General features: G+C 36.1%; 5 protein-coding genes across 5 annotated transcripts; 3 read left to right on the plus strand and 2 right to left on the minus strand.

Moving 5' to 3' along the window:
- Positions 1 to 694: 694 nt before the first annotated feature.
- Positions 695 to 4475, plus strand: PCOAH_00053210 (SICA antigen; the record flags this gene model as incomplete). Its single annotated transcript, XM_020062101.1, has 4 exons — positions 695 to 742; positions 901 to 1415; positions 1460 to 1575; positions 4438 to 4475. The coding sequence occupies 4 exons, from the start codon at positions 695 to 697 to the stop codon at positions 4473 to 4475; spliced, it is 717 nt and encodes a 238-aa protein (XP_019917742.1).
- Positions 2221 to 3660, minus strand: PCOAH_00053220 (hypothetical protein; the record flags this gene model as incomplete). The annotated part of the gene is made up of 2 exons (XM_020062102.1): positions 2221 to 2565; positions 3646 to 3660. 2 exons carry the CDS (start codon positions 3658 to 3660, stop codon positions 2221 to 2223), a joined length of 360 nt encoding a protein of 119 aa, XP_019917812.1.
- A 13-nt stretch (positions 4476 to 4488) lies between the features above and the next one.
- On the plus strand, positions 4489 to 9211 carry PCOAH_00053230 (SICA-like antigen; the record flags this gene model as incomplete). The annotated part of the gene is made up of 4 exons (XM_020062103.1): positions 4489 to 5086; positions 5251 to 5753; positions 6521 to 7264; positions 8516 to 9211. 4 exons carry the CDS (start codon positions 4489 to 4491, stop codon positions 9209 to 9211), a joined length of 2541 nt encoding a protein of 846 aa, XP_019917506.1.
- A 1641-nt stretch (positions 9212 to 10852) lies between these two features.
- Positions 10853 to 12412, minus strand: PCOAH_00053240 (KIR protein; the record flags this gene model as incomplete). The annotated part of the gene is made up of 2 exons (XM_020062104.1): positions 10853 to 11701; positions 12380 to 12412. 2 exons carry the CDS (start codon positions 12410 to 12412, stop codon positions 10853 to 10855), a joined length of 882 nt encoding a protein of 293 aa, XP_019917571.1.
- A 4318-nt stretch (positions 12413 to 16730) lies between these two features.
- Positions 16731 to 17632, plus strand: PCOAH_00053250 (SICA antigen; the record flags this gene model as incomplete). Its single annotated transcript, XM_020062105.1, has 2 exons — positions 16731 to 17518; positions 17611 to 17632. 2 exons carry the CDS (start codon positions 16731 to 16733, stop codon positions 17630 to 17632), a joined length of 810 nt encoding a protein of 269 aa, XP_019917693.1.
- Positions 17633 to 20446: the final 2814 nt, after the last annotated feature.

Consider the following 20446-nt stretch of genomic DNA (forward strand, 5'->3'; position numbering starts at 1 on the left):
TGCCCCAGTTGTTAACAAAATTGAAAACCCTTCTGACCTCCTTATCCCATACCTTCCTACAATCCCTATTGCCATTGCCGCCTCTGTTACGAGTTATCTCCTTTGGAAGGTAAAAAAGAAAGAAAAAAAAGGACGAAATAAAAGGAAGAAAAAGATTTACAGAAGAGAGAAAAAAAGAAAAAAAAAAAAAAAATAGAAAGAATAAAAGGAATAAAAAAAAAAGAAAAAAAAAATTAGGTTGAGCTACTTCCACAATGTACATAATAAATATGTGAATAGTGTAAATATATATGTGAATGTAAATATATGTGAATGTAAATATGTGAATGTAAATATTGAATGTATATAATGAATGTATATATATTAATGTAATATTGAATGTAATATTGAATGTAATATTGAATGTAAATATATGAATGTAATATTATACACATTGATGGAAGGAAAGAAGGAATAAAAGGAATAAGAAATGAGTAATAGGAAATAAGAAAGAATAACGTATAAAGAATAAAGAAGGAAAAAAGATTAAAGAGAATAATAAGAATAAAAAGAATAAAGAATGAAAAAAAAAAAATTAATATTAGAAGAAAAGAAGAAAGAAAAAAAAGAAAAAAAAGAAAAAAAGAAAAAAAAGAAAAAAAAGAAAAAACAGAAATAAAAGAAAAAAAAAAAAAAAAAAAAAAAAGAAAGGTGAATGAATCAGTGGGAAAGTATATGTAGGATTTCGCATTTTAAGTTGTACGTATAGGAGTTTTCGCTTTTTAGGGGTGTGTATGTAGGATTTTCGCTTTTTAGGGGTGTGTATGTAGGATTTCGCATTTAGGTTAAAAGTAGTCATTACTGTTGCGTGAACAAACATTTCACCCTTCTTAAAAAAAATTTTTGCTCTTTTTTTTGCAGTATTTTACCTTTCCTGGTAAAAGAAGACTTCACAAAAGAGTTCATCAAGTGCGTGGTCGTCCTTTCTTACGTGAAGAACCCCTTGATCATGTGGATGACCAGGCAGATGGTTCACGTGAATATTACATTGTAAAGGAACGCAAACCTCGTTCTACGCCTAAAAAAAGGAGGAAAAAACGTGCTGGTGGTCGTCGCCGTGTTGGTCGTCATCGCCCTGTTGGTCGACGTACCATTATTGATATCCATTTAGAAGTCCTAGGCGAATGTCAAAAAGGGGACCTGCATTCGAGGAAGGAAGACTTTTTTGAAATTTTGGTTCAAGAGTTCATGGGAAGCAATTTTATAAAAGAAGTTCAATGTTTTGGTTCAGATTCCGGGTTTAGGGAGGAAGACTTCGTTCCTAGGGAAGATGTTCCTGAGGAACAGGTTCAATGTTCCGATTTCGGATGTAGGAAGGAAGACTTTGTTCCAAAGGAAGGAGTTCCTAAGGAACAGGTTCCAAGTTCAGATTCCGGGTTTAAGGAGGAAGACATCATTTCTAAGGAAGAATTTTCTAAAGAACAGGTTCCATGTTCAGTTCCCTAAGGAAGAAATTCTTAAGGAATAAATTGCTAAGGAAAATATTCCTATGGAAGGAGTTCCTAAGGAAGAGGACGTTCCAAGTTCAGATTCCGGGTTTAGGGACGGAAGTCTTTGCTCCTAAGGAAGACGTTCCTATGGCTGATGTTCCTAAGGAAGAAGTTCGAAGTTCAGATTCCGGGTTTAGGGAAGGAAAACTTTTTTCCTAAGGAAGATGTCCTAAGGAACAGTTTCCAAAATTCAGGTTCCGGGTTTAGGGAAGGAAGACTTTGTTCCTATGGAAGGTGTTCCTAGGGAACAGGTTCCAAGTTCAGATTCCGGGTTTTAGAATGTAGTAAATATTTTTCCTTTTTTTTTTTTTTTTTGTTTTGTATAAAATTGTTTACATTGTTCATGTGTAATCAATATAAGTGGAAGTGAAAAAAATTTTCTTCCCCACTTGAGTTTAATTTGTTTTGGTAAAATTTTTTTTTATTGCAGGTTAAAAAATATGCTTATTCATTCTGTTACAAAAATTTTGGCTTAATAATATTTTTTTTTTGTTTTTTTAAAATACAAGAATATTTCTTTAATGAGTTGAGCACCTTTTTCTTTTTCTTTTTTTTTTTTTTGTGCGCCCCTTGCTGGGAGCATTTTTTCCTTATGTGCTTATTCAAACTTACCAAATGTAAGAAGAAAAGGAAGAAATGTGAAGAAAAGAAATAAAAAAAAAAGAAAGAAAAATAGGGAGGAAATGGCATTCTATTCATTACACATTGTATGAACTACATAGTCATTTATGTCCTCTAATAGGGGAAAGGAGGAACAATGTATATTGAATGGGTTACACTCCAAATATGTGTTACATCGCATGTTTTGATAACCTACCATCCCGCGATCCCGTGTACTATTATTTGTTTTTCCCCCGGGTTGTGTTGTATATGCACTAGAACTTACTGTGGGGGAATCAAGTATGGAACTTCCTTCCGAACTTCCTGTGAAGTCCATTGTGGAAGTTTCTGTTAAATCGTCAATGTCACGCCCGGCTGATCTTTTCTTTCTTTTTCCATTTGAATGGATACCAAACCAAGAAGTCCATGGTTTATACTGAAGGGAAGGATGATTGTTAGGTAGTTGGTGGAAGGAAGGTGGTGTTAGGGGTGGTAGGTGGAAGGAAAGTTGTTAGGGTGGTGGTAAGTGGGTTGTTAGGGGTGGTAGGTTGGTAGGGTGGAAGAAAGGTTGTGTTAGAGGTGGAAGGATGGTTGCTAGGTGGAAGGATGGTTGTTAGGTTGAAGGAGGGTTGTTAGAGTGGTGGTAGGAAGGGAAGGAGGAACTATAGGAGGAAGGAGGTTCTAAGGAAGGGAAGGAAGAGGTGTAGGGAAGGAAATTTTATGCAAGAAAAAAATGGATGTTAAAAAAGAAAAAGGAGGATGTGGGCTTTTCCATTACTTTTTTTTTAAAAAAAAAGAAGAAGAAAGGAAGAAACAGAAAGGGAGAAAGAAGGGAATAGTGAAGGGGGAAGGGGAAAAGGGGTAATATGAAAAAAGAAGAAAAGAAAGGATTAGAATGTTAGGATGGGTCCTTTTTGTTTCTTACTTTTTAGGAAATTGTAGAATGTGTATTAGGTGTGGAGGGAAGATTGTTCCTCACTTATCTCTTCTTTTTTTAATAAAGGAATGCCGTGTATAGGAAGAAGGAATATTGTTTTTTCTTAAGAAAATAAAAAAATAATGAATGAAGAAAAGAAGTTTAAGGAAAAAAAAAGCAAAAAGGGGTAAAAGGAAATAAGAGAAAATAAAATAATTAAAAAAAAATGAAGAACGATGAATAGAAGGACGGGATAAAAAAGGAGGAAAGAAAAAAAAGAAAAAAGAAATGAAGAGAGGAGAAAAGGAATAATGAATAAAGGGGAAGAAAAGGAAAGGTTATAGTATGGTGTGCCAAGTTCTTCGTTCCTCTTTTTTTTTTTCCTTAAAAAAAAAAAGAAAAGAAGTTTAAGGAAAAAAAAGATAAAAAAGGGGAGGTGGATAATTTCTCTCTTTTTCTTTTTCTTAGATGAATGTAATGTATAGGAAAGAAGCATAGGGGATAGAATTAATAGAGAGGGAAGATTATTTTCTATTTTTTTGAAGGAAAGGGAAAAAAAATTTCATTAGGTGAAGAAAAAAAAAAAAAAAAAAAAGGTACATAAGTAAAAGACATAAGAAGGAAGGGAAGGTTGCTAATCTCTTTTTTTAATAATTTGGAAAGTGCATTCAAAAATTGTTCTTCCTTTTTTTGCTTAGGAGAATATTCAGTGTATTAGGAAGGTTATTTTGTATTTCCTCTAAGAAGAATGCAATGCATAAGAAAGGTTGTTTCTTCTTTTTTCTCGGAGGAAAAGGAATAAAAGGAATAAAAGGAAAAAAAGAAAGAAATTAAAGAAGAAAGGAGGGAATGTGGGTGGCAATTTCTTTGTTACTTTTTTTTTTTTTTTTTTTTTTTGTTCAAAAAATTTTAAAGGATGCATGTGCTGAATACAGGAGTATCATTTTTTCCGGAAGTACAGAAATATTTTAAATGAAGGGAAAAGGAAGGAGGAAGAAAAAAAAAGGGACAGGAACTTCATATGTTTGGAGGGATTCAATCATAAAATGATAATATGAATAATGGGAAGTGGAAAGTGTGTGCACAGTATATATCATTTGATGAAATGTTTGTTTCATATGATATGTAACGATTCCATTTAATAATGTGGTAAAAAAAAATGGATTCAGGTGGTGATGATAAAGAATTTAACGAATTGAAGAAAAAATGGCTGCAGGAGAAAGGATCTAAGGAGAGTACGAAACGGGTGTGGGAGGTATAACAATATACTAGGAGCTGTGTGCACTGTATGAGTGCATCATTGTCCCAAATTATATTATTCTCTCCTCTAATAATGATAAATATATAGTGTACACAGAGAACATGTATGAACATATTAATCCTTATTTACAGACAACATTAGGCAGGACAATACTCAGTTGGGTGAATGAATTTATTCTCAGAATGTATGATAAGGACGAGCATGGAGTTGCTGAAACACTATGTGAAAACGGAAACGAAGGGGACGAGAAAAAAGTATGTGAGTTTATTCTCCAGAATTTACTAAAAATAAAAGGTGTTAGGGGCAAGGAATGTAATATAGAGAACATTGAGGAGGAGTTGAAGGAATATGTCCACTGTACAACACTAAACTTATGGTCAGCTTTGTACATATTTAATCATTGTGATAAGCAGGATGTTGTACATAGGGCATATAATGTAATGGAAAGTCTGAAAGAATTAGGTAGAGGAACTCAATGTAAAGAGTGTACGTATAGGGAATTAAAACCTATGGTAGTAGTAAAGGGTATGGACATGTTAAAATATATGTATCTAACTATGAATGGGGATGCGAAAATTATGAACTTAATAAAGAAAGACCCAAAACCCACGGAGAATTGTGAAGAGCAAAGGAAGAATCTAACAAAATTGGGTCTCCAGATTAATAGTATGAGGACTAGTGGGGGTCAGCAACATCAAGCAGCAGCAGCGCAACCAGAAATGACCAAAGAACAGTTTAATTTCATAAGTCAATTAATAACAAAATGGGTAATGACAAAGGGTGTGGCAGAATTGGACAACTTTACGGTAATGAACGTTAAATATAAATGGAAAGTGAAGTTGTAATGTAGGAATAATATAATAATGAAGAATTCATAATATAATGTGAACACGGGAAATTTATGTGCATATATATGTTTCGGCGGTCATTTATTTTATAGGAAGGAATATGGGGAGGCATGAAGACAGTATTTACTAATCTTATGTCAACTCTTAAAGGCGAACAACCAATAATAGCGACAACTTGTGAAACAGGGTTGGATAGTAACTTCCAGGAAATAACTCCATGGGATAAGGAAGAAAAAGAATTATGCAAAGCTATGATGAAAGTTATGTCATATACAAATGGTTTAACACAAAATTTTGGAGTAAGGGACGGCATAAAGGGTGAAGATACGGTAACTACGTACTTAAGGTGTCTAATCGGAACCGTCGTGTTAGCAGAATTATATGGAAGCAATTGCCGTTTTGATAAGGTACTTCCACATGTATCAGGGATGGTGCACGCATACGTGGAGAGTAACCTAATGGAAATGACGGATAAGAAGTGCAGTGAGTTCAGTTTGGAGAGTGCACAAATAGGAGGAAAACTTATTAGTAAAACTGTAGTAGACTGGATAAATAGTGAAAAATGGAAGCAAGATGGGAGAGTCGAGAAATATGCAATGGTGAAGCAGCAGGGGGAAACGTGCGACAAGCATGGAATAAGTACAAGGGAGGAGGACCGAACAGAAGGGAGGAATGAGGACAATAAAGTAAAAAAAGAAAGAGAGAAAATAAAGGAAATACAGAAAATAATGAAGGGAGGGAATACTGTGTCCATGGAAGGTGCTAACAAAGTAGTGGAGGAAGTTCATAAGAAAAAGAATTTAACGAACGAGAGTGCAATATTGCAGGCATTAGAAAAGCAGGTTGAGGAGGAAATTAAGGAAGAAAGGAAGGCAGCTGCAGCAGATCTAAGTAGAAAGGACAGTTCAGCAGAGGACGATCAGCTGGCACGTTCAGCACCCCAACCCCAAGCACCAGGAACTGTAACCAACCCTAAAAGTCAAGAATCTACTATTCAAGCAGAACCAGTAACCGATCCATGCTCTTCCACCCAATCACATGAAGAACAGCAGAAAAGGCAAGAAAGTGAACAGAAAAGGAATGAGCTGAAGAATTCATGGGAAGAACATTTAAAGACGCTAACGAATGATGGGACATCTGTGCAGGGGAACGATATTCCGGTGAGTAGTGTTATTATTTTCAGAAAAGGAAAAATGAGAGGCAGGAGCATATAATCATGTATTAAAAAAAAAAAGAATCAATTAAAAGCATACGTAGAGGAAGGTAATTTAATATGTCGATTTCTTTCATTCATTCCCTTATTTTTCAGGGTGAAATAAGTAGGGATGCAGGGAATGATGTTAAGAGATTGCTAAACGAATTGAAGGAATATATGGGAATTAGCGACCAAAGAAGTAAAACGAATATATCAGACATTTGTGGAATCATAACAGATAAACCTGGGGGGCGACATGGGAGACAACCAAAAGAAATATGCAAAAGAATAATAAGAATAATATACTGGATGGAAAGATGGGACAAAGAACGAAATAAATGGAAAGGAAAAAGTGAAAAAAAGGAAGAACAGTGGGAACAGTATCTAAAGTGTATACTGGGGCATACAATTATATTGGAAATTCTTAAAAATAAGTGCAATGCTGATCAGGTTATGAACATAATCTCTGAGACTATGAGAGGAAGGGGGAACAATTTTCCAAGTGGAAAAGACGGAATAGAATGTGACTGGGTAAAAATGGAGGATATAAAGTCTGTGAAGGAATTATTTGGGACGCACATACAAAATTGGATAAATGATGCAAGAAAAAGAAGTGGTGGTGTTAGAGACTTTGAGCAGGTAATGCAATGGATGGAGTGTAAACCGAATGAAAAGCAAAAAGAAGAGCAGGAGCAAAAAGAAAAACCTTGCCATAGTGAAAGAATTATAGACTTATTAGGAGCAGGAAGATCATCACAATTACGAGACCTAGTCAATACAGACCCTTCAGCATCAGCACCATCGTCGTATCCAGGTAAGGAACAGGCCTCTGAAGATAAGAAGGAAGAAGAGAAACCAGATAAGGGAAGAATTGACCCAGATGAACCTGATCTGCAGGATATTAATGCAGGTTACGTGGGTCCCCCACCTGCAGGAAGTAAACCCAGTAACGAAGTGGACAGTATTCAACAGATTACCGGTGGCAAAGCATTAGATACAACTGTTGCGGAATCATCTACTCCTCCACATGTTGAACCTACTGTTCCTGCAGGTACTGAGGTTAATGGAGCTACACAAAGTCCGGATGATAAAGCTCCCATTAAGACTCCTGAAGGCACCCCTGGTGTCCCACCTGGTCCCCAAGCTAATAATGGTGGTGATCCACCTGCTGATCCTGGTGCAGCTGGTACCACTGGACACCTCAATCCTGTTCCTGGTCCTGTTTCAACTCTTGATCCTGATCCTCATTCTAGTCAAGCTTCAGGAATTTCAGTTATACCACCCGTGGTTCCTGTATTGGGCGGAGGTGGAGGAGGGGGTAGAGCTCTTCCAAGAGCACGCAAGATTGTGAAAGTAAATAAGGTAGGGAAAGAAAAGGAAAAGATTGACTACCCTTCCTACCTCCTTACCCCATACCTTCCTACCATTCCTGTCTTCATTGGTACCTCTGTCATAAGTTATCTCCTTTGGAAGGTAAGAAAAAAAAAAACACTAATATAAGAACAAAAGAAGAAAAAAGAGAAAAAAAAAGAAAAAATAAAGTTGAATGAATCAGTGGGGTGTATGTGTAGGAGTTTTCGCATTTTAGGGTATATGTGTAGGATTTCGCATTTTAGGGTGTGTATGCGTAGGATTTCGCATTTTAGAGCGTGTATATGTAGGATTTCGCATTTTAGGGATGTGTGTGTAGGATTTCACATTTTAGGGTGTGTGTATGTAGGATGATTTCGCATTTTAGGGTGTGTGTGTGTATGATTTCACACTTATGGTGTAAGGCGCGCATTTAGGGGTGTATGTAGTATTTCGAATTTAGGGTGCACATTTCGCACTTAGCTTTAAGGTTTTAGGGTATATGAACAACCATGTGGTATATTGTTCAGCTCTTTAGAGAGAGGTTTATGCATCTAAATTTTGCATACAAAAAAAAAAAAAGAAAGAAAAGAAAAGAAGAAAAAAGTGAAATGAAAAGAGGAAAAAAAGTTAAGGAAGAAATAGGAAAAAGAGAGAATGAGAAAAAAAAGGTGCACACCTTTTTCCTTCTTCATACCTTAATTGTATACTTCGCACTTATTTTATACTGATTATTCTGGTTTTAAAAAGAACACTCACCCCTCTTAAAGGACTAATCTTTCTCCCTTTTTTTTTTTTTTTTTTATTTCTTTTTAGTATTTTTTCCTCGGTAAAAGGAGAAAACGTTACGGAAGGGCTCATCAAGTATCTGATCCAACTGTACAAGAACAATTCCCTGATCATGTGGACAACCAGGATGGTCCATATGAATACACTTTAGTAAGGGAACGCAGACAACCAAGATCTGTTCCAAAAAAAGCGAAGAGGCCAAAAAAACAGGGCGTTGGTCGTCGCCGTCCTGATCGCCCTGTTGGTCGCCGCATGATTATTGATATTCATTTAGAAGTCTTAGACGAATGTCAAAAGGGGAACACCAAATTGGTTCAAGAGGACTTCTTTGAAATTTTGGTTCAAGATTTTATGGGATCGCACATTTTAAACGAGGAAGATGTTCCTAGGGAAGATTTTCCACGTTCAGTTTTCAAGTTTTGGGAGGAAGACTTTGTTCCTCCGGAAAATTTTCCTAAGGAAAGGGTTCGTAGGGAAGGTGTTCCAAGTTCAGATTCCTGGTTTAGGGAGGAAGACTTTGTTCTTAAGGAAGGTGTTGCTAGGGAAGATATTCCTAAGGAAGATGTTTCTAAGGAACAGGTTCCAAGTTCTGATTGCGGGTTGAAAGTTGATGTTCCTAAGGAGCAGGTTCGAGGTTCAGGTTTAGGATTTAGGGAGGAAGACTTTGTTCCTAAGGAAGATGTTCCTAGGGAAGAAGTTTCTAAGGAACAGGTTCCAAGTTAAGATTCCAGGTTTAGGAAGGAAGACTTTGTCCTTAGGGAAGAAGTTCCTAAGGAACAGGTTCCAAGTTCAGATTCCAGATTTTGGGTTAATGTTGCTACGGAACAGGTTCAAAGTTCAGATTCCGGGTTTTACGATGTAGTAAATATTTTATTTCTATTCAAAACGATAGGGATATTATTTACGTATGAATAAAATATTCCTCATGGAGTAGAACCCTGTGAGGTATATATTAGGAAGTGGGGTAATGTAAAAAATATTCATATAAAAAATAATTATGTAGAAAATATGGATGCAGAACATATTAAAATTCATTTTGTCCAATGAACACACACATCTCTCTGGAATTTTTTTTTCATTATGTTGCTAACGCACTGGGAACGGGACGAATTTAAGGAATAAGGAGTTCCTTTTTTTTTTGTTTCACCTTTTCACATGGTTATTGCTTATGTGTGATTTTTTCCACATGCATATATGCGAAACCGCGTAAAAGTTTTTTTTTGTTATATGGGGATGTTTTTTCTTTTTTTTTTTTTCTTTGTACTGCACGAAAGTGTTTACGTTCATGTGTAACTACTATAAGTGGAAGTGAAAGAAAAAAAATTTTCTTACCCACTTTATTTTGATTTGTTTGGTAAAATTTTCTTCTTTATTGAAGAATTAAAATAAATGCTTATTCATTGTGTTACAAAAATTTTTTAACTTCATAAATTTTTTTTTCACCATTTTTAAATAGTCAAATATTTCTTCAAAAATGTCAGGACCTTTTTTCTTTTTGCGCGCCCCTTTCTGGGAGTATTGTTTCCCCTTCATGCAGAGTTATTCATACAATACAAAGAAAGGAAGAAGAAAAAAAAAGAAGCTTAAGAAAATAGAAAGGGATAAAGACAAAAGAAAGAAGGAAAGTTAAAAAAAGAAAGAAAAAAGGAAAGAAACGAAGAATGGTCATTTTTGCTTCTTACATTGTATGAACTATGCGCACTTATTTATGTATTCACTAAGGGAAGGAACATTCCTCCTTCCCTTTCCCTTCCTTCAGGTGTTACATGTTTTGATAACCTATATTTGGACGACCGGTTGTAGTAGTATTTGTTCCTGCTCCTGTTCTTCCTCCACTGGTGGACGGTCTGGTAGACTGTCTTGTAGATGATCTTGTGTATGAAGTAGAACGTAGTGTGGAATTTTCTCTTGGACCTATTGTGGAAGTGTCCGTTGAATCGTATGTTGAACTGTTTTCTGTTAGAGTATCATAGTCCTGTCCCCACCCTGATCTTTTTTTTCTGCTTCTTCCTCGTCCAGAAGAATGGATACCGAACAAAGAAGGTAGGGAAGTATACTGAAAAGAAAAGACAGCGTTAAATGAGAAGAGTGGAGAAGGAAGGAGGTCTAAAGAGGTAAGGAACGGAGTGTCTAAGGACGAGTGAAGAAAGGGTCTAAGGAGGAGGAAAGGAGTGGTCTAAGGAAGGAAGGAAAGGAAGGGTCTATGGAGGAGGAAGGAAAGGAGGTGTAAGGAAAGAAGGAAAGGAGGATCTAAGGAGGAGGGAAGGGTCTTAGATGTGGAAGGAAGGGAGATCTGAGGAGGAGGAAGGAAAGGGAAATAAGGGGTCTATGGAAGGATATACTGTTACTTATATTATTTCACTTTTAATTGAAATATTTTACCTTATATAGAAGGAAAGGAGCACCAATTGTTGCTAAGGTGCCGAAGATGGAAGAGATGGAAGAGGTGGTGGTGGCAGCACGTACCGCTTCGTCTTTTGCTAAGGTTGCTGCTGTTTGTGCTGCGTCCGCTGCACGCTGGATCTGTGTTATTAGTTTCGTCATCTGTTGGGGGAGATTAGCTGTATAACAATGTACAGCATAGGTATTTTTAAAGTCGGTACAATACCGTTTATTCGTATGATCACCACCCCCTTCTGTGCTGCACACCTTTTCCATGGCCTTACATGCTGTAGAAAGTTTGGTCCAATAGGTTGACCATTTTTCAGCGCAGGTGGCACCACTCCGACTTAGTTCATTCTGTACCCCTTCATAATCGCTGAAATAATCGAATATGATTTTCATATGATCAAAAATGGTTTGGTCAATTTCTTTGTCCTTAAGATCGTTGTATTTAAAATCACACTTCTTTCCACTACTCCAGGAAGAATTTCCGAGCGTTTCGGAAATTTTATCCAAAAGTTCAGACAATTTATGAGTCTTTAAATCCTTCCCATATTTATCTCCTAACCAAAAATAAAAAAATTCACAGGATTCATTATTTTTGTACTTAATCGGATCATTCTGCATACATGCGTGTACGTAGGCGTCGGCGATTTTGTTAACATCTTTAATAATTTCTTTACAATTTGAGAATTTGGTATTTAATGCAGTCTTCAATTGCGTACCATCGTTATTCACGACGCCGCCAGATCCTCCTCCAGCATTCTCGAAATTTGTATAGAAGTCGTTAATTAAGCTTAACTGCTGCTGAATTGACCCTAGTGTGCACGTCTGCTAGGGGGTTATGGGTACATATACATATATATATGTATATGTAAATATATGTATGTACACATACATATATAAGGAGTTGTATGTATATTCCTTTTTTTCTTTCTTTCTTAGACCTCCTTTCCTTCCCTCTCCCTTAGAACCCTCCTTTCCTTCCCTTCCTTAGACCTTCCTACCACCTAACAGCCTTCCTTCCGCCCTACCACCGCTAACAACATTCCTTCCACCAACCACCACCCTAACATCATTTCTTCCACCAATCACCCTTAACAACCTCCCTTCCACCCTACCACCCCTAACCATCCTTCCCTTTCACCAACCACCCCTAACATAACCTTCCTTCGACCAACTCCCTCCTAAGAATCTTCCTTCCACTTACCAACCTACCACGTCTAACCACATTTCTTCCTTCCACCTACCACCACCTAACAACCTTCCTTCTACCCACCAACCACCACTAACAACCATCGTTCCACCACTAACAGCCATCGTTCCACCACTAACAACCATCGTTCCACCACTAACAGCCATCGTTCCACCACTAACAGCCATCGTTCCACCACTAACAACCATCGTTCCACCACTAACAGCCATCGTTCCACCACTAACAACCATCGTTCCACCCCTAACACCCCTTCCTTCCTCTTTTCCTCAATCCCCTAAAATTGTTCCTCTTACCGTTGATGGTGCTACTGGTGCTGTTTCTGACATGGTTTACATACACTTTTATATGTAGTGAATTTTATGTTGGAAGATGTTATGCTCATTTCCTTTTATATGTGTATATAATATAATTGCTTCCTTCCAAAGGGGTAAATTATATAACTAATCATTCAATATAGAAGAAGTGGTACGTAGGGATGTGTATGTATGTGCAAAAAATTTTGTTGGGCTTTTTTCTGTTTGTTTGTTCTATGATTGTACTATGGTTATGATTATGGAGGAATAGATATTAAACTTTTTCCCTTTTTTCATTATTGTACACTACTCAATTTTTTAAAACAATTATATTCCTCAATATACAATATAGAATTATTTTATATGAATATAATTTAAACAAATTCAAAAAGAGGAACTAGTCAAGAAATGAAAGAAACAAATACAGAATAGGTGGGGATAAATTCTTTTTAATTTTTATGATATATATTCCTGATTTCATTCGACATATATATATTACTCTTATGATGATAATTTACCCTTATTATATATTATAGCATATTATATGTACAGCATAATCATTATACATATACATTGTACACCTTGTACATTGAAATATTATATTATTATTCCCTCCATTCATTTATTGCGTACATGAAGTCTGGAATTCCTTTCTTTTTCCATAAAAATTTGAACATGTACTTTTGATTTATGTTGAACTATTACTAGAGGGATTGTAGGAAGTTGTTCACATATGTACAGTACAGTTCCTACATATATAATTCATTTTTATCCTTCACATATTCACATTCATACGATTTTTGTAAATGAAGTATATATTCATAGAGTAAATAGCGAAGAATTCAATATGGAGAGAATTACATTAGTTATGTATGCAGGAAGCATTCTATGTATACTCCTATAACATTACTTTTTGCAGTGTACACTCATTCCTTTTTTTCTTTTACATTTATGATTCTTCAGTAATAATAATCTAATTCTTCTTCGCCATCCTTCTTTTTCCTTTGATACATACACTACAAATAGCTTTTTTCTACTGAAAATACGTTTTATACTATCTGAAACGTCCTTACATTTTCAATCCGTATTATATACTCCCCACATATTCATGTATTAATTTTTTCTCTTTTTCTTTCGATGGATACAATATAAACAGGCCATTCTTACAAAATAGTTCTTACAACATAGGACCCACGCCCCCCTTATATCCCTATTATCCTTCTACATATGAATGTATAATTACTTTTTCCTTAATTTAAAAGAGAGACAAATGTTAATGTGTGCGTAATTCCAAACATTAAGAGTTTCAGAGAGTTCAAGAGCGTTCCGGAAGTCTCTGGAATTAAAGGACTGAAGAAAAGTCCTTTTACGGAAACGACTATTCTACAGATTCATTAATTGAAACTTCTATATTTTAAAAGAACCTTCTCAGGTTTATTTTAAAAGCAGTTTAGATGGCTCGAGAATACATGAATTACTATCTCTTTAGTTTACGCTTCAGGGATTAGGGTTCATGACTTCAATGTATACAGTTCAGAGTTAAGGTTTCAGGGTTTTAAGGTTTCAGGGATTTAAGGTTTCAGGGTTTTAAGGTTCAGAGATTTAAGTTTCAGGGTTTTAAGATTCAGGGCTTTAAGGTTTAGGGTTTAGCATTCACGGTTTATGGTTCAGGGTTTAAGGTTAAGGTTTTAGGGTTCAGGGTTTAGGGTTTAGGGTTGATGGTTTAGGTTCCAAGTTTTAGGATTCATCGTTTAAGGTTCAGGGTTTAGTTTTCCATTTTAATGCTTAATGGTTGGGTGTTTAATGTTCAGTGTATAGTGCTCAGCTTTCAGGGTTCAGGTTTAGGGTTCGGGGTTCTGGGTTTAGGGTTGAGTACTTAGGATTTAGGGTTTTGAGGTATAAGTTTTTAGACTTATAGGCTGAGAGGTTAGTATTCAGGGTTTAGGAAACAGACCTTGTGTTTGCGTGTTTTGTACTCAGGATTTAGGGTTTAGGTTTCAGGGTTTACGAATTACAGTTCAGGGATTAGGCTTTAGTGTTTAATGGTTAAAGCTTAGGTTGTAGGGTTGAGAGTTCGAGCCTTCAGTGTTTAATTTGTTGGGTACACGTTTCAAATTTTAGGGTTCCGAAGATTCATGCTTTGAGGTTCAGCCTTCAGGGTTAAATGGTTGAATGTTCTGTATTTAAGGTTCAGGTCTTAGACTTAGGTGCTCTACGCCCTAGGGTTTAGGATTTGAAGACATTCAGGGATCGTCTCTATAGGCACATCCTCGAGAACTCAATTTCCAAATGAAGAGATCATGAAAACAAAACAGAGAAGATCGTACACAAGCTCTAAGACCTGGAACGCTGAAACCTAAATCCTAAATCTTTAGTTCTATACCCTCAACCTTGAACCACAAAATCTAGATCCTAAATAGGAACCATAAACTCTCAACCCTAAACCCTAAACACCTAAACCCTGAACCCTAAACCCTAAACCCTGAATCCTAAACCCTAAATCTAAACCCTGAACCCTAAATCCGGAACCCTAAACCCTGAACCCTAAACCCTGAACCCAAAACCCTGAACCCTAAATCCTAAAGTTTGATCCCAGAACCCTAAACCCAAAACCCTAAAACGAAAATCCAGAACCCTGAACCCTCAACCCTAAACCCTAAACCCTAAAACCCTGAACCCTGAACCCTAAACCCTGAACCCTAAACCCTAAAACCCTAAACCCTAAACCCTGAACCCTGAACCCTAAACCCTAAACCCTAAACCCTAAACCCTCAACCCTAAACCCTCAACCCTAAGCCCTGGACCCTGAACCCTGAACCTTAAACCCTAGGCAATGAATACTTAGCCTTAAACCCTGAAACCTAAACCCTGAACCCTAAAGACTAAACGCTAAACCCTAAACCCTGAAGCCTAATGTCTGAACCCTAAACCCTAAATCCTAAAGCCGAAATGCTAAAACGCAAATCCTGAGGCTCAAATCCTAAACCCTAAACCGTGAACCCTAAACCCTGAAAACGTAAACACTGAAAACTTAAACCCTGCAAACCTAAACCCTGAAATCCTAAAGCCTGAGCCCTAAACCCGAATCCCTGATTGTTCTCAATTTTCTATTAATAAGTTAATTATGAGGGAATTATTCTGTTCACTTTTTTTTTTTTAGGAATTTCCATTTGGAATAACTTATCTTTTGACTTAGTTTGCTGATATTCCCATATGTGGCACTCATGTAATTTACAGTCCATTTTATAATGCTCAATGAAATGTTAAATGGGGGAAGGGAGGGAAGGGGAAGAATTGGTGTTAGTATGGATTCATACTAGGCATATATATTTTATACATTCTTGTGTAGTTATGTAGTTCAGGATTGGGAAATGGAATATTTACTCATTTCCGCTTTTTTGTATTTTTAAGTTGTTGGAAAGAATATAAACATGGAATACACGAGGGAGTAGCTTTAGCAGTGAACTTGGTCAATTGGGCAAATATATTATTGAGTGAAATTCCATTACGGCGACACTTTTGTTCTCTCCCGGTCGGTGCATGAACATTCTTCGCTCTCCTGTTGTTCGCAATTTATTGACAAGGTGTTGTTCGTAATTTATTAACAATGTGTTCCTGATAATTTTAATAGAAAAACTGTACATTTAACAATTCTAGCATGCGTAATCTTTTTTTCAAATAATAATTTGTTTTTAGTGATTTTTTTTTTTTTTTTTTCTGTTTAATTCTTTTTTTCCTTCGGGTGAACAACTTTTTTCCTTCGGTGAACAACTTATATTAAATTTGGAAGGAAATGCGCATTCAGATACCTTCTCACATAAGAACATTGTTTTGAACAAGTGTAAATGTTGTATAAAAAAACAGAAGAAAAAAAAAAGAGAAGAACGAATAGGTTGTATAAGAACAAGGAAAAGCAAATAATGTGCTGCATGATGACAAAAAAGGAATAATGTGCTTGTATGACAACAGAAGGAATACATAGGATATTCACATGAATATTCCTGTAAACATGAGAAAAAGCAAAAAAGAAGCGAAAGAAGAGTGAAAAAAAATGAATGAAAAATTCCACACTATTAGAAAAATGAATCATAAGATAATAATATAAATAATGGAAGTACAATGTATGTTGTGCACATATAACCCAGTGAAATATTATTTCTATTTGATAAATAATGAAATTATTAAATAGTGGTAAAAATGGGAACAACTACGGAATTCAACAGTTTAAGGGATGAGTGGATTAAAGCAAGGGGAAAAGGGGAAGATTTGGGGAAGGTAAAATATTGCATTGGGGGGTGTATGTAAAATTATGAATTAAAAACTAAGATAAAAGTAATTCGGCGATATAATGATGGAATATGTATTTTATGCGGGACGTGCATATAAATGTATTCGTGCTTCTATTTTACAGAAACAATTATTGAGAGAGATGGAGGAATGGATTGAAGAAATGCACAAAGAATTAGAGAAAGGAGACAGGAGTATCGCTGAAACTGGATGTGGAATAACGAATGGGGGTAAAAAGAAATTAGGGAAGGGAGACAAAGAATGGTGTGAATTTATTCTAGGGTATTTATGGAAGATAAAGGAAAAGACGAGGGATCAACCGGGGGATAGCATTGTAAATGTAAAAATGAAAGCATATGTGCGCTGTGCTGTTATGAAAGTATGGTTTCTCGTATATAGAGATATGTACTGTAAGGCTCAGGAAGTTATAGAGCGTGCGTTCGCTGCAATGGAAGAATTATGCCAATTATTTTCACACGGGACAGGCTGCAATGAATGTAAATATGGAACAATTCCAGTTGTATTTGTGGGAAGTGTAAATATTTACAACCTAATATTAAAAAAGGTAAAGGAAAAAAGTGCGATGTTAAACAAGATGTATAGCTGGGTTCCTAAGAATGTGTGCAATAAAGACAAAGGAAAGAACACTGCACCGGTTGTAGCACATCCACATCCTCAACTACAGTCAGCAACATCAGCAGCACATGGTATGACCCTCACCACGCCAGATGCAAACACGGAATTTACAGGAATGTTCGGAAGATGGTTACAGGGGAAGAAATCCCAAGGGAAGGTAAAATATATAAGTTCCATAATACTAAATGAAAATATAATATTTCAACAAAAAATAAGGTTTAATTTTCGGGGATGTTTAGAGGAAAGTACATGTTAAAGGGAGAGTATATTTATGTGTGCACTAATTTTTTCCCCTCTCCCCCTAATAGGATAAAGTATGGCAGGATCTGAAGTCAATGTGGGAAGAATTAGTGGACACACTTGCAGTTGATGGGGACGAAGAAATAAAGAATTTATGTAATGCAGATATAACGAAAAAAGAGGGAATTCCAATTAGTGGGTACGAAATGGCATTCTGCAAAGCTGTAATGAAAGTATATTATTACATGAACAATATGGGGAAGAAGAAATCAGGAGGAAAAAAAGGGAATCTGCAGGAAGAAGAAGAGTCTTATCTGAAGTGCATAATAGGAACTAACACCATGTTCCAATTATTTAATGATCAGAAGTGTTTAAGGAGGAATATACATTATGTATCTGCAAAGGTCGAAGAAATAAGGGAGAAGAAACATAAGGGGGGTAGAGGTGATGGATGTAGAAAAATAAGTTTGGGTGATTTAGAATTGGGGAACATACTACTTGGGACTAAAATAGCAGAGTGGATTAAGGAAGGAACAGTTAAAATTGCGGAAGAGGAGAATCTAAGGCGGTGTAAAAAGTGGAAATGCGGAGATGAGGGAAGTAAGAGAGAACAGAAAAGGAAGGAAAAAGAGAAGGAAGAGGGTATAGGAAAATGGTTAAAGAATGGTGAAATAAATCAATTAAAGAGTACAGTGAAGGATGAGAAATATCTCGGTACAGAAGGAATAAATGGTATTATAGGAGGAATAGCAGATGGTATTATAACAACAAATGAAGATCTAGAAAAAATATTAAGGGACGCAGCATCATGCCCTACAGGAAAGACAAAAGTAGACTGCATAAAAAAAAAAATTCAGGAATTAAAGTCCTCTAAACAACCACCCCCCAAACCCAAATCCCACGCAACAAATAAGGTTGAATGTAAGGACAGTGATAGGGCATGTTTGGATGCAAAGGTCGGCCAAATGTTCCAAACCCGATGGGTAAGAACAGTTCTTCTTTCATCTTTCTTTTATTTTAAGGAGTATTCAATAATAATGTATGCATTCCACTCCATGTACAAAGTGGTGATTGTTAGGTGGTAGGTGGGTTGTTAGGTGGTAGGTGGATTGTTAGATGGTAGGTGGGTTGTATTAGGGGTGGAAGAAAGATTTTGAATTATAAGTATATATATAATAATAAATGTGTATACATGCCCTTCCTTCCTATTTTTAGGGTGCAAGTAACGATCAAGTGTATAGTTTATTTGAGGAATTCAACAGGCCATTAAATGACGACGATGAGAAGGATGGTTTCACATCTGTGTGCGACCAAATCGTAGAAAATCAGGGCGTCCACGCGAATACCCTACCTAGATGCTTTTGTAAGATCCTTGTAAGGAATTTAGGGAAAATAACAAAGAAGGATAGTACCTACACCCATAATGGAATAACGAAGAGAGTGGACGCTATGAAGCCGAAGGCACCATGTCATCTATTAAACTTATGGTTATTATTATATGGACCAATGTATAAAGTAACCAAAGAGAATGTTGAATATGCATTCACAGCCATATCTAATTTAAACAAGGCATTTCCGCAAAATAAATATGAGGATTGTATATATGATGGTACGTTCACAGTGGACTCTGCGGAAGAGGGAAGTAATATTTTCAGGGACATTTATAGATGGTTTCTGAATCGGGGCGTTATAAGCAGAATGCGAGCAATAAAGGACGAGACTGCATGCAAAAGTAGAAGCAGGTCCGACGACGAGAAGAGTGAAGATCCAAAGAAGAATGTGGAAAAAATAAGTCATAAAATGCAGGATAAAGCTAATGAAGTTACCCAAAAAATAGAGGAGTTGCGTCCCATAGTTGTAAAAACTAAGTAAGGAGAAAACTGTGGTTTGACGCGATACCTCGCCTTTTATCCTCTTCCATTTTTTTTTTTTTTTTTGTACTTTCCCCTAATTTGTTGCTTGTACCTATCCATTTCCTGTACAACATTGTACGGATCTTATCTATATATACACATACATATTATGCTCACACACGTATACTTCAACTTCCCCATCCCCACAGTGGATTGTAAGGACAAGGAAATTCTAGAAGAGGAAAAAGGTAAATCGTTTGTTTTGTATTATTCTGTCTTCTGTGTAAAATAAGTATAAATGATGCGGAGTAAATTGTTCCATTACGAACATATAGAATATAGTATATAAAAATGGTAAATGAGAATATGTATATATTATTTGTTGAGTGTTCTTGCAGACGAATGGGCAGAGGTAATTACGAAATTTAACAATATTCCAAATGATTCAGATGACAAGGATGATTTCGAAAAGATAAAAACTTTATGTGCATGGTGTGACGACAAGGACAATGTAAGCAGTAAAAATAAGGAACAATGTAAAGGATTCTGTATGATGCTCATAAGCAACTTACTATATATAGGAAAGAATAAATATGAATGTGAAAGTAAGACAAAAGTTAATGGAAAAAAAAAAGCCGTGTGTTAGGAAGTGTGATCTGTTAAATATATGGTTAATGGATGCAAGTAATGACTGCATACCGGAAGAAGTCATTAAGTTGATTTTTGGGATAGTAGAAGCATGGGAAGAGGAATTTGATGAGGAGAAAAGAGGAACACGATGTGTATATAATAGAATTAGTGATTTATATAGGTGCGGAAAGGACATGTTACCTGAAATTCAGAAATGGATGCAGGAGAATTCAGGCAAACGGAAATTCGGTTATACAGTTAGATCCCGCTGGTGTAAAGAGAAGGCGAAGCGTGTTAATTGGGATAAAGTAAAATTAAATAATTATAAAGGCAAGAAACAACTGAGCAAGGATGGAGAAATATATTTTGAGGACGTCAACAAAATAAAGGAGGAAAACAGTGCTGTATTGGAAAAAATAAA

The sequence above is a fragment of the Plasmodium coatneyi genome, chromosome 14 (assembly GCF_001680005.1).
Source record: "Plasmodium coatneyi strain Hackeri chromosome 14, complete sequence".
In the NCBI taxonomy this organism is placed as follows: Eukaryota; Apicomplexa; class Aconoidasida; order Haemosporida; family Plasmodiidae; genus Plasmodium; species Plasmodium coatneyi.